At 50.0% G+C, this 17,294-nt stretch overlaps 1 protein-coding gene across 4 annotated transcripts in view; it reads right to left on the minus strand.

Moving 5' to 3' along the window:
• Esrrb (estrogen related receptor beta) overlaps nt 1-17,294 on the minus strand; it is a 163,822-nt gene that overhangs the window by 98,917 nt on the left and 47,611 nt on the right. Inside the window, exon 1 of one of the 4 annotated variants that reach the window (XM_046440783.2) lies at nt 6,886-7,235. The exons of the other annotated variants lie outside the window; for them this stretch is intronic. Within the exon in view, the coding sequence (XP_046296739.1) occupies nt 6,886-6,935 (50 nt within the window). The 5' untranslated portion in view covers nt 6,936-7,235. Of the gene's footprint in view, nt 1-6,885; nt 7,236-17,294 lie in introns of those variants that run through there. 4 annotated transcript variants of the gene reach the window in all.

A 17,294-nucleotide genomic window follows, 5' to 3' on the forward strand; every position in this document is an offset into this window, starting at 1 on the left:
CCCTCCAAATGGCTCAAACGCGTGTGCATACACACACACACACACACACACACACACACGGCACACACACGGCACACCCTCAGGCCCACACAGCAGACCCTGTTCCTTGGTTCTTTGCCCTTCAGAAACCATAGCCCAGGATAAGGCCAGGGACGTTCGGAAACCCTCTTCAAAAGCACAAAGCAGGTGGCAAAACCAGAGATTTAAATAAATATAATCAAATCGTCAACATGAATGAACAAAAAGAAAACAACCCAAAACAAATCTAGGAACTCAAGCTTATGCAAGCAATTGAAACCAAAGAGTCAAGTTCAAATCACACCTCGGGTCTGAGGTTTTGAAACTCTGGATTCTTCTACTGAAGATCCTGACGGCGACCTGCCCTGACACACTCGGACTGTGGTGAACGCAGTGTTTAGTAAACACAGTTCCCGGGCACAAGAGCTATAATTGGCAGGAGGGGACCCTGATATAGTTTTAAATGAAAATGGATCACATTTGAAAGCAGAAGATAAAAACAAAACCTTGTCCGAGTTTAACTGCCTTTTGACCTCTGCATGAAATGACATTGAGGAATAAAATAATATTTTCCAGAAAACTATTTCCAGAAAAGGTTCCATCCCCGGTGACACTGAATGACAACACTGAATAGAATATTTTAAGATCCTAAGGAACACGGGAGAGAAATTAGAAAGAAAGAAAGCCAGCCAGCCAACAATTTTTAGGACCAAAATATGTATAGGTTCAAAACCACAGTGAAATAAAGATTAAAAAAAAGAGATCATATCACTAACTGCCATGAAAAACCCAGTTTTAGGTTTATGTATTTTAAATCCAACTCAGATAATTCAGATTTTAACTCATTTGGCTGGAACCCCCCGCCCACCACCACCACTTTATCTGATTCCACACTGAAAGTCCCAGGGCAGATTAACCAGTATTATTTTCCTTGATTTAAGAAAATATTGACACTTTAAGCTACAGACTTTCAATGGCAATTTCCAGGGAGAGGACCTGGGACAGAATGGCCCCAGAGCTCCTTTGAGTGTAGCCATCTGTTGTTCCGGAGGACAGGAGTCTCCTGGCTTCCTCTCTGGGTCGGCCGAGTCCTACTCAGGTCAGAAAACTGAAGAGAGGCTTTTCAGAAGGATTCAAGCCCCGTGAGCTGTGGGGACCGCCGCCTAACAGGTCCCTCCACCTTCCCTGTCACACTGGACCAACCCCTGCCAAGGTGGGGCAGCCCTGCTGGAGATGGCCAGGCTGACCTCAGCCCAGGCAAAGGGTCCAGCAGGCAGCAGGGGCTGTGTTTAAAGAGCAGAGCCCTCTGCCCGCTGCCACCTGTCTAACGGGGCACACACAGACCCTCCAGGACAGAAACCCTCTGAGGGATGAAGACAGGGGCACTTTGATATTGGGGCTTCATAAACACCCTCTGCAACAGGGGCTTTCGAGCTTTCTGAAGAAGAAGCTTGTCCACCCTTGAAGCCATGACTTATAAAGGTCCCATTAAGATTCTTGCTGATTTTAATCCTGCCCAGTACAGAAAGGCACCCGAGAGAGGCAGTCCAGCACAGGCCTCGAGGGGGAAATGAACACTGTGTGGCCCTGTTTCCCCGCTCATCTGGCGTTTGGGTGTCTTCCTCTTGGTTACCTGGGGTCTCTACTCCCAGAAACACACTGAGCCCCACGTCTCCAATGAGCGGCCTCCCTGCAGGTCTCTGAGTAAGCCCTTAAGACGCTGTCTAGCTCTGCAGGACACACCAAGTACTCACCCCCCACGAGCCAGCTCTGGAAGAGGCTGGCTGAGGAGATGGCTGAATGCTGGCCACCACCCCTGAGGCCCAGGAGTGCTGGGCACATGTCAGCAGTCCTCTTAAGAGACCCAGAGCCACAGAACTGAGTACCATGCACCCCAAATCCACTCATCATGCTGTCCCAGTGTGGCTGGGGACATGAGAGAGTAAATGCCCCAGCAGAGCATGCTATTTAAGATCACACTGTCACAAGAGGCAAGGGTCAGTAGTCTGGTGGCCAACCTCTCACAGTCACTGCCCTGATGACCCCTCCAAGGAAGGTTGTGGTCCCAGTGCAGGTCCCCGGCACTGTTAGTGAAAGGTCAGTGGCCTCACCAGCAGCGGGAGGCAGGCCGGCCCTGTGAGGGTTAATCTGCCAGTCCAGCCATCACAGGGGTCACCGTGATGTACAAGAAGTTGAGCATCCCGGTCCCCCATGGCTGGTCTGCTAATTACATTTGCAATTATAAACATCACAACCTCCCTGAGCAGGGACCAGGCCACGCCATGGAGCTGGGCAACCAGATGTAATCCCGCCCCAGGCCGCCCCGGCCACACGCTGAGACCCCAGGGCTGGCTGAAACTTGTGAACCCCTTCTCCAAGGAATGACCACAGCTGTGTTAATTCCCCAGGGGCTTGAGTTTGCTGAGCCTGAGAAAGGAGAAGCACCCCAGGCCAAGCCCTATCAAGAGTCACCAACACAGACATGCTAAAAGGATCTTGGATTTATCCCTAGAAATCAGCAAGTGGCCTCACAAATAGGAAGAATGTTCCGGAAGCCTCCAGGTTTAAGGTCTGCCTGGTTCTAGCCCATTCTCAACTTGTGCCCTTCCATCTGCAGACCCTGCACTCGCTGGCCCCTCCAAGGGCCACGTACACTCCAGGGACCGTAGAGAACACTCAAGGTTGAACGTTCCAGCTGAGCTGACGTTCAGTCAAGAGTCACCAGACTCCAAGACAGAAGCCCCCAGGGGGCTGTGAGGAGTGCTGGCCACTTCTGGACAGCGCTCCTGGTCATGAGGGAAAAACACAGAGCTCCACACAAAATGGGGATATTCGGAGCAGGTCAGCCTTCACTTTGAAGAAGTGGATTATGGTTTAAATAAGTATCAACTATTCCCTCCCTTAAATTTGGAACCACAAAGAATTTTACTCATTTTTGAAGAAGTCACTTCAAGTACTCGGGGAAACAGGTTCAAGAAAGAGGTGCTGGAGAGAGAGTCAAAAGCACCCTGTCTGTGGTCTGCCTGAGGAATTCCCTCTCCTTCTGTACCCTGCTCGTCCACCTGGCCAACTCCAGAGCAGGTCCACTCTCTCCATGACTGTCTCCGATATCCTTCCTTTGGCCTGCTAGAGTTTTGCAGATCTTTGCTCAAAAGAAGCAAGGCATTTTGCAAAAGACTGAGGAAAACAAACTTTTTCCGTGAGTTTAGCTTCTCTCGAAAAATCATTTGTCAAAAAGTCCAATTATAGGAATATGAATGGATCAGGCAGGACGAAAGGGGGAGAGCCCCCTGAGTGAGGACCAGGGGCACTCGGAGAAGGCAGGCTGTGACATGAAATCTCTATCACAGCCATCTCCCTCCAAGTGTTCCCCCTGAAAGTCCCCTCTGTCCCTTTTCTAGGACTAAATGGAATCTCTATTGATTACTCAAATCAATAGAATGAAAAGATTCCTGTTTGGTGGGTCAGATTGTTTCTCCTTCTTCTTCAGAGACATCTTTCCATATATCCGAATTATTGGTCAAATAGAGGATCATTTCCAAAGTGAAAGGCGCTGGGGAAATAATCAACTCGGAGAGGAAATTTCCAGGGATGTCAGGATCTCACTGAGCTGGAAAGGCCTTCATGGGGACTGGGGCCCTGCAACATGGGCCTAATGTTTTTCCCATTTATGGCCCCAGGGCTAAGCAGCTCCCACCACCCAACACCCATCCTCTCCCACAGCAATCCACACCTCCAGAAGGGTGGCAGACACATAAAGGTCTGTTTTTCAAAACCCCCTCCCTTGGACAACCGAGACTGATGTCTTCACTCTGATTTATTTTTTAAATGTACCATTAAAAATTAATTTCCCCCTTTGTTTTTCTCTGGGTCACTGATTCTGAATTACCATGTGGCATTTTTCCTATGTGTGAACCCACATATTTTACCTTCAGGACACAGTTTGTTCTTTTGTTTCCCTAACAACAGCAAAGTGGTCATCAGACAGTGATGAGGTCCCCGCCCCTCCTCTGGGTTTAGTCTGCAGCCGTCCCCGTCATGGGTACCTCCACACGCAGGCACGCGCAGGCAGGCACACGCACTGCCACTCTGGCTGATTATATATGTACATAAAATATTGATTAGAAAGGGTAATGGAGTCACCTACAGAATTGGCTACGGGAGAAGGAAAATGAAGGAGAGGAAGGCAGGGAGGTCCGCGTGTGTCTCTGTGTGTTCATTTCTCACCTGGGAAGGTGAGAGCGACACTCAGAATTAAAAACCTCTCCTGTGTGTCAGCAGGCCAGAGGAGGGCTGGAGGGTTCCTTCTCTCTGAACTCTGGTCCCGGTGCCCTTGGGTTTTCTCGAGTCCAGGAATGTCATTGAATCTGTACCGGCAAAAACTATGCGTACAGAGCACATGAACCTCCTGTTATCCATCCAACCGTCCTTCCCACAAACCAAAGAATGGCCCCCCCTCTATTTTGTTACCTTGCTACCGATAGCTCTAACGCTAACCTGTCAGGAAGCCTGGGGTAAAGGTCTGAAAGATGCCTCAGTGGACCTCCACAAGCTTGTCCTTGTGGATGGTGCACCCCTGTTCTAGGGCAGACGGAGACCCTGGCGGGAGGCATACATCTGTACAGGGGGCCAGCTCGCTAATGCTTGAGGCTGCAGCTTAGCAGGTCCTGAGCTTTGAGAACTGGCATCTCACAGAGATGCTTCATTCCTCAGGGGTGGCATGTATATTTTTTTGGCTTTCCTCATGGAGTAAGAAGCTAATTTTTTTTTTTTTTTTTTTTTTTGCAAAGAAACCAGGAAGTGTGGGGAATCCAAGTCACAGGTTCAGTTCATAAATGATTTCCACTTCAAATCTTTCCCAGACACCAAGGACCTCGCTTTCTCGTCCCCTTTCTCCCCTAACATGTTTCTCCTCAAACTAAAGCCAGGGTTCTTGTCAACTCCAGGAAGTATCCAGACACTAAGGCTTCCATCTCTCCTGGCTATCCTGATCTACACCAAATAATGTACCCCCCAGCCAACTAAAAATTTTCATATTGATTGACTATGACTTGGAGTTAGGGACAAACACATAGATATTTCGAGCTCCACTAAAGAAGTCACCTCTGGAGAGAGGGAGTTTAAATAATTTAAATATTCAATATTTGCTATACTTGGTAATTTTATGTGAGGAAATGCCCCTCTAAACATCAAACATTGTTCACAGCCTCACTTACCCCTCCCCCCTTTCTGTGGCATCTCTCAGTCCCTTAGGAAGGAACAGTGCAAGGCAGGATCTGACACCCACCCACCCCCCCCAAGTTGGGATCAGTGTAACCTTTAAGGAGAATGAAAAGCCCCTTTATGGGAATCAGACTCCGTTACAATCAAGGATTCCCCTCATCTCCCAGCCCAATGTCTTCTTCCGACACAGTCAAAATTCTTGTGGCATCTAAAGGACTCTCTGCCTGGGGAAATCCTAAAACTGAAAAGGTCAGCATGGGGTCGGGACAGTCTGGTCATCAACACAAGATGCGGCTGTGAAGTTGCTTCCTCTGTCACGCGTGGCCCAGCGCGGGTGGAAGTAATCTGCGCTTCGAGGTGGGGGGGGTTAGGCCCTTCCTGGAGCCCCACATAGTATTTATTTCCGAGATATAGACGTGGTTCTTTAGCAGGGGTTGTGGGGGGCAGGGGACGAATGGTACAAAAATGAAAAGACAGTAGCACGAAAGAAACACCGATAGTTGAGTTTGCTTCGGAAAACTGGAGGAAGAGCACAAAGTTTCGCAGGAAAGCTGTCCGTGAGGATCTAGAGTTTTCATCTTTATTTTTAAGCCAACCGAGGGACCCCTCTGCACGCGCGCACACCCAGATGCGGGGACCCTAGCCCCAGGCGCAATGGGACACGGAGCGCGGGAGCCGAGAGCCAGGCAGGTGCTTTGGCAGGTAGGGTAGCGACCGCGGAGGGCGCGGGGAGGGAGCGCGGGTGGCTATAGCGTGCAACCCGGGAGAGCGCGGGCAGGACGCGCGGGGCAGGCACCGCCGCTGGTGGGACTCAGTTCTCCACTTTACCATCGTCGCCCGGGTGCTGGGGAGCTGCGTTCCGTGGGAGGAGCGGCCAGCAGCCGCCGGAGACTCTTGAACAACCTAGGGTTCTGGCGCGGTGAGCGCCGAGCGGCCGAGGGCAGAGAAATCAAGCTGTCCGCGGGTCCAGCCTACTCCCAAACCTTGAACTAACTTTGCCGGGTTTCAGCGCCGACCCCGCTACCCACTCCTGGCGGGATACAGGCCTTGCGGGGCGGCGTCTAGCCGGGACCGCGCCGCCGCACCCCGGGGCTCCTTGGAATCGCCGTCTCGTGCGCACCCTCGGGGCGCCCCACTGGGACCGCAGGGTGAGCGCGCCACTGGCCTCCTGCGTTTCCAAGCTGTCGCGGCACGTTCGATTTTTTTTCCTCCCTTGCGGAAATCAGGTTTGGTCCCCAGGATGGAAATAAAAATCAAAGCACCGCGGGGAGGCTTTCACGGACGGGACAGAACATCCTAGCGGCCACGTCCCTGCACCTGTTCTGGGCTTCCGCCTCCCCTTCACAGAAACTCAAAAAATATTTTGTCACCATGGAGCAAGATCAGAGAGTGATGAGAAAGCGCTACTCTCGCCAAAAGTGAGGGTTCGTCAAAGGGGATGCGGGAAAAGTTAGCGGCGGGTTTAAGCCTGAAAGAGAAACCCAGGAAGTGTGCGGCTTTCCCCCTCCTACGTTCCCCGAGTCCCCCCCAGAAGTCCCTGCCACTTCAAGAATGTGTAGAAGAGGAACTGCGACACCCAGGACAGAGACAGCCGGACGGGCGGATGGATGAACACACAGACCGACCGAAAAACAGGGCACCTACTGGTTGTGGTAGCCGAGGGGGTCCGGGATGCAGAGTTCGGACACGTCCATCAGTCCCGTTTTAGCATTCCCAGGAAGTCGAGAAAGGCGGCGGGGAAATCACGCGGAAGACGAGTGAAGGGCACAGGCGAGGTGCGAGTCCGGTCAGGGGCACAATGAGCGGGAGAAGGCAGAGTGGGAGGAAGCGGCCGCGGCGGGGGAGAGGGAGGCCGAGAGCCGTGCGCGCACAGCCCCGCGCTCCCACTCATCCGCACGCTGCGAGCGAGCGGGTAGAGGGGATGCGAAGCCGTGGAGAAGGCTGGGGCACCCGACACTTGCAGCCCACTAACCCTACTGTAGCTTTAAGGCTGAGAGACTGATGTATGGTTTGGCTCCGATTGGCTATCTCTCAGGGGCTGGACTTAAAGTGACAGAATCAAGCTGGGTGGGGGGAGGGGGGCCAGCCAGAGCGACTTCAATAGAATAAGACGCTCGCGCGGACATGCAAGGTCCCCACCTCCTGAGGAGCAGGAGGACTGGATTTTAGAGCCCCAAGGCTTTCCCTCTTGCAGTTAAGGAGGAAAAGAAAAACTATCTAGTGGGACTGGGGGTAGGGGGAGAGTTGTTTCATCCATGCCCCCCTCCCCACCGTCCCTTTCTTTTAACTGGCCGGCCTAGCAAACTCACCTCTCAGCCTCTTGGAATGGATTTGTTTTCCAAATTAAAAATGACTCACATTTCTCCGCCCACGCACCAAGGAGAAGACGCCAGTGCCTTCGAAATTCACAGCCTCGAACCTCGAACCTTGGATCTGGTGCCCAAATGTACAAAGGGTCAGGCGGGCAGGTGAGCCCCAGCCCTAGAGGAGGAGGGAACGGGGAACGGACGCCCTTCCGGGCTCCTATCACACGGGGGCCAGGCAATTCAGAACCGCTGACCTTAGGGCAGGAAGCAGGGAGCAACCATAAAATGCTCTCTGGATGTGAAAAGTGAGGCTTCTACTCTTTGGCAATTCTCTGTGATGTGCCGGAGCACAGGCGCCCGCACATAAATCCCTGTCTGCTTAGGAAAATGCCATTGTGGTTAAATCCCCCAACCTAACTTGCCACATCCACTCCCAGGCACAACTAGACACTTTCAAATACACACCTGAATCCCCAGCTAGGAACACACCTGCATCCCCCTCCGCTGCTCCCGCCGCAAACCAGAATATTATGGGCTGCCACTGAACCAAAATGAGCTATAAGTCAAGTCCCAACCCTTCTTGTGGGGCTTTTCATCTTTTGAGATATGCCTGCCACAGAGATAATAATCAATTTGATGATTCAAATGCGTGAGGGGAGAGGAGTAGGTAGAGAATTATTTAAAAGGGGTGGGGGAAGCCCTCAGGAGAGACCACCACCTTATTCTCCTGTATTCTACAGGAGACAATGAGCAGTAGGGGGAAAGACATAATTTTATCATCAAAATAATGTCTAAATGGATAGTAACTGCAGACAGTGTCCGTGCATTTCAGGAATAAAGCAGGGAGAGAGGGTTGTGGGAAGCCCCAGGAGGGGCTGGTCACTTGGGGAGGGGTTGGGGAATGGGAGCAGTGTCACAGATGATCTTCGACTTGGATAAATGTGTGCCCGTGTGGGCTGCAAAGGGAACTGAGATTTTTCATACATGTTGAAGTGAAGGAATGCGTGGGACTCTCCCTGCTCCAGGCTCAGGAAGGCATCTCACTGAGAGATGGATGGAGATGTCTACTCTGTCAGAAGACCCCCAGCGGCCTCAGATTTTTTCCCCCCAACACGAGTACTTTGTTAGAAAGAGGGGTGCGAAGGTGCTTTACCTTACCTGGCTTTTCTACATGACTCCCATCTCTTGCCAAGATCTCAGTGACCACTTTCTATGTCCTTTCTGCCCCTCAAAAGTCCATTCTCCTAGCACCCAGCAGCCAGGTGGCACTTAGTAAAATGACATCCAATGTTCCCTTGTTGCAGTTAGCAATGAGGTCCCAGTTTGGTCTACAAAGAAGGCCTCATGGAAAGGTTTCTGTGGGTCTTGCTGCATTCTTCCATAGACTGTGTCACACTCCCTCAAGCCACAGCCTTTGCACCTGCCACCTAGAAGCACCCTCCGCCCTCTTTCTAGAACCTTCTGCTCTTCAGGTTGTTGATTGCAGTTTACACTCACATGTACATTGGCATTAGTGATCCCTCTGCTCCATGCACCCTGCTGGACTGTGAGCCCCATAGGGATTGACTGTTTTGTGCATTGGAGAATTCCTGCACCAAACAGCACCTAATGCACAGCAGTTGTTGGGATAAAGATTCTGCTTTTCCAGCCATGAAACTAGCAGGTTGGAGTTGATACCACAGCCAGCTGAGGGACAGGCTGTGGCCCGAGAAGGGACTTAGCCCCTGACAAGTCGTATGGGGTCAGTTACTCCTTGGAGACAGAGCACACCCAGTGAAGATAAAGACCTCTTTAGAATATGAACAAAAAAAAAAAAAAAAAAAGATCATTGCATAGCCTGAAGCAGTGGGTTCACAGATGCTTGGGGTGAAGAAGGCTGGAGAGGAGGTTTCTGGTGGTTGAGGTCCTCCTCAGGCCTATGCCCAGCCAGCCATGCCCTGCTCTAACCCTGGGGCCCAGATCTTTGTCCTTAGCTCCACTGACAAGAATGAGCCTCCCCTGGGCTAGGGGAGAGATGACCAGCAGACCTAGGCACCCTGGTGACATGATCCATATTGGCAGGCCCAGGCTTCTCCTGTGACACTCCAGGCAAACTTGGCCAGGTCACACTCCAGGCAAGCTTGGCCAGGTCACACTCCATGCATGGGACAAGTCTCTCCCCAGCCTGTCCTCCACCAGCTCACCAAGGTGGCTGGGATTCCTTCCCCAAACCAGGGCAACACCTCTGGCTGGAGAGGTCACAGTACGGGATTGTGCTGAGGACCCTGGGATCTGATCCCGACTCCTCCGTGTGACCTTGCCAAGGTCATCTCTTCTCCAGAAAGTAAAGGTGTGTAGGGGGCAGAGATGGGCGGGCAGAGCTCTTGGCTTCTTTCAAGCTTGAAATGCACTCAACTCATCATGGTTTCCTGCTTCCTCTGTCCACCTGCTGTGGGAGCTACTAGGAATGCCTCCCTAGCAACAGCTCTGAGCCACCCCTTTACCTGTGCTGTACTCCTGGTGCCTCAGGTGGGCAAGGCAGACCAAAGGGCATAGGAAAAATAGCATCAGACATTGATGGCAGAGGGTGTAAGGTGACAGCCACTCACTTTGTTTTTGTGACAAACTCATTTAAATAGATATTTATTGCACACATAGAACAGAACAGCTAGGAGAGGATCAGGGTATTACAGAGGGTCCTCAACTTACATTGTTTGACATCATCTTTTTAACTTTAGGATGGTGCAAAAACCATATGAATTCAGAAGAAATCGTAGTTTGCCTTTTGAATTTGGATCCTTTCCCGGGCTAGAGAGATGCAGTGCAGTGCTCCCTCCAGATGCTGGGCAGTGGCAGCTCTTGGTTGGCCACAGGACTGAGAGGGAAGACAATAGTCAAGTTTGCTGTATTGCTCAGCTATGATGTTTGATGAGCTGGGTGTGTTTGACATTTTCAGCTTATGATGGTTTTATAGGGACACATCGCCATTGTGAATCAAAGGACACCTGTATTTAGAACTGACTAATCAAGAAATTTGCACCCTCCCCTGTGTGGTCAAGTGTCCTACTCAAGGTCACGCCATGAATCGGTGTCAAAGCAGGCCATCTGTGTTCCCTGAATTTCTACTTATTCAACTTCTAAATCTCTGTAGACAGGTGTCTTCTCTTTCCCACCTCCTCATTCCCCAAGTTCAAGCTCTTTCCTAAAGACTATGAAGCCAAAGGAGAACAGTTCCAGTCATGTCACCTACTGCCCATGTTTCACCTGGGAGATAGTGAGGGCAAGGGCATCTGTCCATGCCTTCCCCATGGTCTCCTGGGAGGGAAAAGGAGGTGCTGGTAGGTGGAGACCAGTGTCATAACATGTTGCCCTGCCATGTGCAGTGACCCCGTGAGGGTTATTAGGAAACATGATCACACGCAGCACAGACCCCTCTATTCCTCAAGCCCATGGTTCCCTAGGGACAACAGACACCGAGTAGGTCATAGGCACATAGGTCCACTCTGATCAACCCCTGTTACTTCCCATCATGGGCTGACTGAGTCCTGAGAGCAGCTGCCTGATGCCTGCACCTGGATCTTGACCCATCTTTCCATGACCCATGTAGCTGACCCAGCACCCCAGCCAGAGGCCTGGTGAACACCTCCCCCCTTCAGACAGGCTTTTGTTCTATCTCCCCTCCCTGGAGGCAGCCTCCTCTGACACCAGTTATTTTTGCACACACCTAAAAAAAGGCAGCAGCAAGTATTGTCTCTAGTTCTCAAACTCTCTCCTTCCACGAGCATCTCAGGAACCAACAATACGAGGAGGATTTTTTCATCCTTCAAGCCAGACAGCTCAGCAGGAGTTGGTGGACCCAGTTTGGTCCTCAGCAGAGCAAAGGACCTGCTGACCTCATCAGTAAGTGATAAGACCCACCAGGCGTGTCTGTAGGTCTGCCCTCTCTGCTCCCTAAGTCCAGTGGATGTGGGAGCACGTTTTCTGGTTACACCATCCCCACCCTCCACCCCTCCCCAAGTTTCCAGGTGGGAATGAGGCCTTTGGGAACACCCAAGGTATGAAGCCACTTCTTACCACCAGTCCAAGGATGGGGGGATGCGTCCGTGGGACTGTCTGACTCGCACACCAAGCTGGCTTCTGTTCCACCCCAAGTCCAGGAAGGCCATCCATTGACAGTCCACGATGACTAAGGTGGGCCTGGCCCAGACAGTGAGCCTAACCTGAGCATCTCTGGGGACAGTGCTCCACGGGCTCCGGGCCTGGGGAATGTCCCTGTCTATACAACTCTGTGGACCCACTGTCTTCTCACATGCTTGAATTTAGGGTGTAGAGTTATATCCCTGAGTGGTGGTCAGCAGACTGCCAGCCCATTGGCTGGCACTCATCCCAAGGATCATAATTAACTGATAACGCTAATACAATGTGAGTTTGTCCTCCATAATAGTCTCCTGCTGACAGATAAATGCTGCGGAAACATGAAGGCTTTTCCTGAAACAGTAATGGGCCATTATTGGGGCAAGAAGGCTCATGTCCTATTAGCACTGCCACCACAACACCAAATAAAATACGAGGGGTCGTTTTGAGTGGATAAACGCTTGGGTTCCCTCCCATTACCGCCGTCATCCATTTCATTATCTGAAATCCCTGCCAGGGATCTTGAAATAACTTCCAGGTATTTCAAAGCTCCATGATTTATTTTGTCCACACCTCAAGATCCCATTTGAAACCAACAGCTGAATTGTCTGTTAAAGTTCTCTGCTCGCCACAAAGATGCCTTCTTCCTGCAAGCCCTACCCAAGATGGCAGCTGCAGTAAGATGGCAGGTTGGAGGACCGCAAAGTGAGATCTGTCACTCCCTGGAAACAAAGATCTTTTTGCTCCTACTCACCAGGACGATAGGAGAACATCTTGACTGTAATAGCATCGTCCCCTGCCAAGTTTCTGGAGGGGGAAAAAGAGGAGGAGAAGGAGCACAAAGAGAGAGGGGGAAGGGAGAGGGAGGAAGGAGAATGAGGGAGGAGGAGGAAGAGGAGGAAGAGCAAGAAGGAGCACCTTGCTTTGCTAGTACCTGGGAGCCAAGAGGCACTGAACAGCTAGCTATTGACTGAATGAATGATCTAATTAAATATTTTCCATTACAGTGGATTGTGGTTTTCTTTTCTTATAACAAAGAAACTTGACCTTATTTTTGTCTGTGTCACATATTAATTTATCATCCAATTTCTTGTGACTTTGGCATCAATTTAAGCATAAAACATAGTTGGCTTGACATAGTAGTACAAGCAATTTGTTTCTGGAGTCTGATCATTGGTCAAAGAAAAAGCTTCTCTTTGGCTGATGATAGTTTTAACTGCAAAAATCCCATGGCCAACCATGGCTGCAGACAGAAGGGACGATTTGTTTTGCAAACTTGGAGATTATGCCCCCATCTACATTTCTATCCTCAAGAATAGCTATCTTAAATAGACCCCAAAACGCATAAAACTTTTGGAAAATCAATTCTAAGGCACCACTTACTTGTAAGGGTTGGTATCAGGTGGGAAGAAAGAATACTGTTGACTGAGTGTGTCTCCTTAGCATTAATGACACAAAATTAAAAACTGGGGATCTTCAAACATATTTTTATTTCCTAATGGCTTCACGAAGGCAGGACTTCTGAATTATTTTTTTCAGGAAAAAAATGCATTTTATATTTGCTCCAATAAAATGTTTTGTAAAGTGAAAAAATAAAGAAGGGTACCCTTTAGGGAAAATCCAGTGGAGACACTGTATAAAGTGTAAAGTGCTATACCTATATAAAACATGATTAAGATGATAGCTTTTAACTATGTTCTTACATGAGAAAAGTGCTGGCCAGCCACTACCTTCACAGATGTATGTTGTAATTAAACCAGTCCCACCAGTGAGCTCCCCACCACTCTGAATGATGCAATTATGGATGGATCAGTACCAATTCCAGATGAAGGCTCCAGGTCCGTAGCAGGACCTTCTGTAACATCTTTATTCTTCCTAGGCGACTGGAACACGAGGCCGCAGTGGAACTCCTGACATAGAAGGGTTCTCCTTTCCAAGAAGGGCAAGACAAGGCAGGAAGGAAACTGCTGAGGAACCAGAGAGAATTTAGAAAAATGGGTAAAAGGCAGCCACGGATACAAGATTTAATATGGATAAACACCGGTAATACACTTGTCAGCAATGACCCTCGGCCGAGCCACTGACTGTAGGCTCTCTGGTGGCAGAGCAGTGATGCAGAGAGACACCTGGGGTCAGAGCAGATAGCACATTAAACATGGGCGTCCAGCTCAGTGGCATGATAAACACTGCTTTGGGGTAATTCCACCAGGCCCAGCAGAGCAGGGAGCAGCCATAATTCCTCTTTACTCTCGCCGACCTAAGGCACAGATGGAGGCTTGCACTCAGCCCTAGGGGACTTGTTTCGAAAGCATCCTGGAAGGGTGATGCGGAGAGGACCGGAAGGAAGGAGAAGGTGTCAAAGGGATGCTGGCATCCGGGTGAGCCCCACAGGGAGGGATGGGTCGTCCCGGCCCACCAGAGGGTGCAGACCCTGTCACTGACAGATGGCTGTGCCGTCCCAGGTTTCCTGGCCGCCCCCTGCTTTCCGTTTGTCAGCGCCCCACTCCTGGTGCCTGAGACCAGGCCTGCTGAAGTTCAAGGGGAGGCCCCCAGGTTGCCCCCTCAGCTCTCCTCTGTGCGCTGCTTCATGGCGAGATTTCTGGACGCCTTCCAGAAAAGACACGTCTGTGGAACAGGCCTCGGAGTCTCCTGGAGGTTGGAGGTTAGGTGGCGGCAGGTGGCCTCTCTTCCATTCACGTCCCCTCCTTCAATCCCCTCTATTCTTTGGGCCTGTCCCTCCTAGAATGTCCGCCTTTTAAGGCCTGACTCATGGCTCTGTTTTCTAGAAAACCAGGACTGAAGCAAGTGGCCCAGGGCCACCCACTCCGTCTCCATTTAAACCATTTTATTATTTGCTGTCCCCAGGGAGGGGGTCAAGGAGTTCAATGACTGATGGATTACTAGTGGTCACCACGCTAGCTACAGAGTCACTTTCTTACAAAGGCCCACAGGGACCCTGAACCATCCTCTCAACCACCACCCAGAATTCTGGTCCCATGTCAGGTGGCAAGATGTTCAGTTGGATGGTGGCATCCAAGGCCAACAGCAGCTCTCTGCCCTGACCCCCTTTCCTCTCCTGCCAGAGCCTGGAGGCACGTACCCATGGTGGTCTCCTTCCCCTGGTTTTCTCTACCCTGAGAGACATTATTGCCCTAAGTGACCACCTTGCCCCCACCCACATACGTCCAAGGGTAACTCAACCGGCTTTGGCTTCAAGCAACAGGCACCTCAGGTGACCGTGGCTTGCAGGGCACCAGTCTATTATCTCATGTGGCAAACATTCCAGGGACAGAGGTTCATCTTTTTGTTGGGCCATCTGCAGCTTATTGGTGTGTGCCCTCTGCTTGTCCTGTCATGGCTGAAGGGTGGTTCTTGTGGCCTCAGGCATCCCTTCCTTACCCCATTGTCCGAACCCAGAAAGCGGACGAACGCACGTGAGCACTTACGTTGAGGAAACATCACTCCTTATTTCTCAGCTTATTTTTTTATGTGCTTGTTTGCTTTGATTTGCATTCAGTCCTGAGGAAGATCTTTCCCGGAAACTCCCACCCTCCACCCCAGAAGATTTACTCTCACTATTGGCCAGAATCCAGTCACATGCTCACGCCAAACCAATCACCGTCAAAAGAGCACTGGCCCACCCTGATTGGCTTAGAATGTGTTCACTCCCTGAAGGAAGAGGAGGGCTTTAATTTTCCAGGGCATATTGATATTTAATAACAAATAAATCCACTTTTGTTAGAAGAGGAAGCAGGAGTGATTTGGGAGTGGAGGGCAACCAATATTTTCTGCTGCAGCTGGTGGTGTCTCATGGGCAGGGAGGTGGGAACAGACCTGCATGTGGGCACCACTGGTCCACCTCTTTATTACCTATTCTTAAGTGTACATTACATCCCTCATAGAAAAGTGATCAAGTCACACGTATGTTAGAGTCTGTAAACAAGTCAAAATAACACCTGGCATTTTGCCAGGGGAATGTTAGAGTTCGTAAACAAGTCTGGATGGTGCCTGGCAAAATGCCAGAGGGAGTGGTTTGAGAAGTAACAAAAGCGAGCCATTAAGTGTGGAGATTCCTTATTGGTTGACTGATGTATCTAGTTTATGCTAATTAGATAAGCTGTGTGGAATGTATAAATACTGCTCCTGTCCTGCAATAAACGGCTCCCTCTCCTGCTGTATCAACGTACACAAGTTATTCGTCACCCTCCGGTTATTTTGCTGCAGCCAGCCGGACTGCGGCACACGTACATACACAAACACAGACACGCAAGCTACATGCTCGTTTCAAAAGTAAATTCACAGTAGCTCAGAATCATTCAAGTTCTCTTAGGGCACATTTCCAGTCTCAGACCCTGCAATGCTACATATCTCTTGTGTTCAAATAGTAGACTCAGCAAGGCGTGGTGGCACACCCTGTAATCGAGTGGTTGGGAGGCTGAGGCAGGAGGATCGCAAGTTCAAAGCCAGTCTCAGCAAAAGCAAGGCACTAAGCAACTCAGTGAGACCCTGTCTCTAAATAAAATACAAAATAGGGCTGGGGATGTGGCTCAGTGGTTGCACGCCCCTGAGTTCAATCCCTGGTACTTTCCCCTCTTCCCCCCTCCCCCCCAAAAAACAGTAGATTCAAGTAAACAATGCTAGTGTAGTAATTCTAAAGACAAATAACTTGGGCTGGGGCTGTGTGGCTCAGTGGTAGAGCACTTGCCTGGCATGTGTGAGGCACTGGGTTCGATTCTCAGCACCGCATATAAATAAATAAAATAAAAGGTCTATCAACAACTAGAAAATATTAAAAAAAAAAAAAGGCAAATAACTTGAGTTACTTCAGTCTGGCTGTTCTATGTGATCACCTGGAATTTTTTTACTTTGTGTGTGTGTGTATACGTGTGTGTATGTGCATCATGTGTGTGCATGGGTATGTGTGTGTGTGCATGCGTGTGCGTGCATGTGTGTGTGTGTGCGTGTGTGTGTGTGGTGCTGGGGAATCAAATCCAGGGCCTCATCCATGCTAGGCAAGTGCTCCATCACTGAGCTACACCCCCAGCTCCCACTTGGAAATTCTGTTTGCACTTAAAATGGAAATCAGTGAAACAGAGGAGGAACAGTGAGATATAATGTTGATAAATTCAAACATTAGTTCATACATGACAAATTTTACTGAAATTGAATACCTTGAAAACTGAAATTTATTCTTCATCATTTTGAATCATTCATGGTTCAGTTTGGGATTGATCAACAGATCAGGAAAATAATGGTTATTATTTATCATTGTGTGGTTGTTACTAGCGTAGCTTTGGTGTACGGGGAGAAGGATTGTTAAAAATGATCCAATCCGAGGGTCAAGTACTTGAGGTGCAGCAGCTACACCCTGCCTTCCTTGGGCCCACTTACTCCTGTCTCTTCCTACCCTCCAGCTGGGTTGGTGGTTCTGAGAAATAGAAAAGGGCAAGAGTTCACATTTCCCTGGGACATCTTAAAGAGAACTCACCCCCAAATAAATAAGCAATAACCATCCCAAGCCCCTGAAAGAGTCTAGAAATCCCCTGTGCATCATTTGCCCAGCTATTCCACCTTTCTCTAACTGAATAATTCTGCCTTTTATCAACTAGCAGTAAAGACACCAGCTCTATTTCT

Source organism: Marmota monax, unplaced genomic scaffold (assembly GCF_021218885.2).
Source record: "Marmota monax isolate L192 unplaced genomic scaffold, Marmota_monax_Labrador192_F-V1.1 WCK01_AAM20220418_F8-fsc00017, whole genome shotgun sequence".
Taxonomy (NCBI): Eukaryota; Metazoa; Chordata; class Mammalia; order Rodentia; family Sciuridae; genus Marmota; species Marmota monax.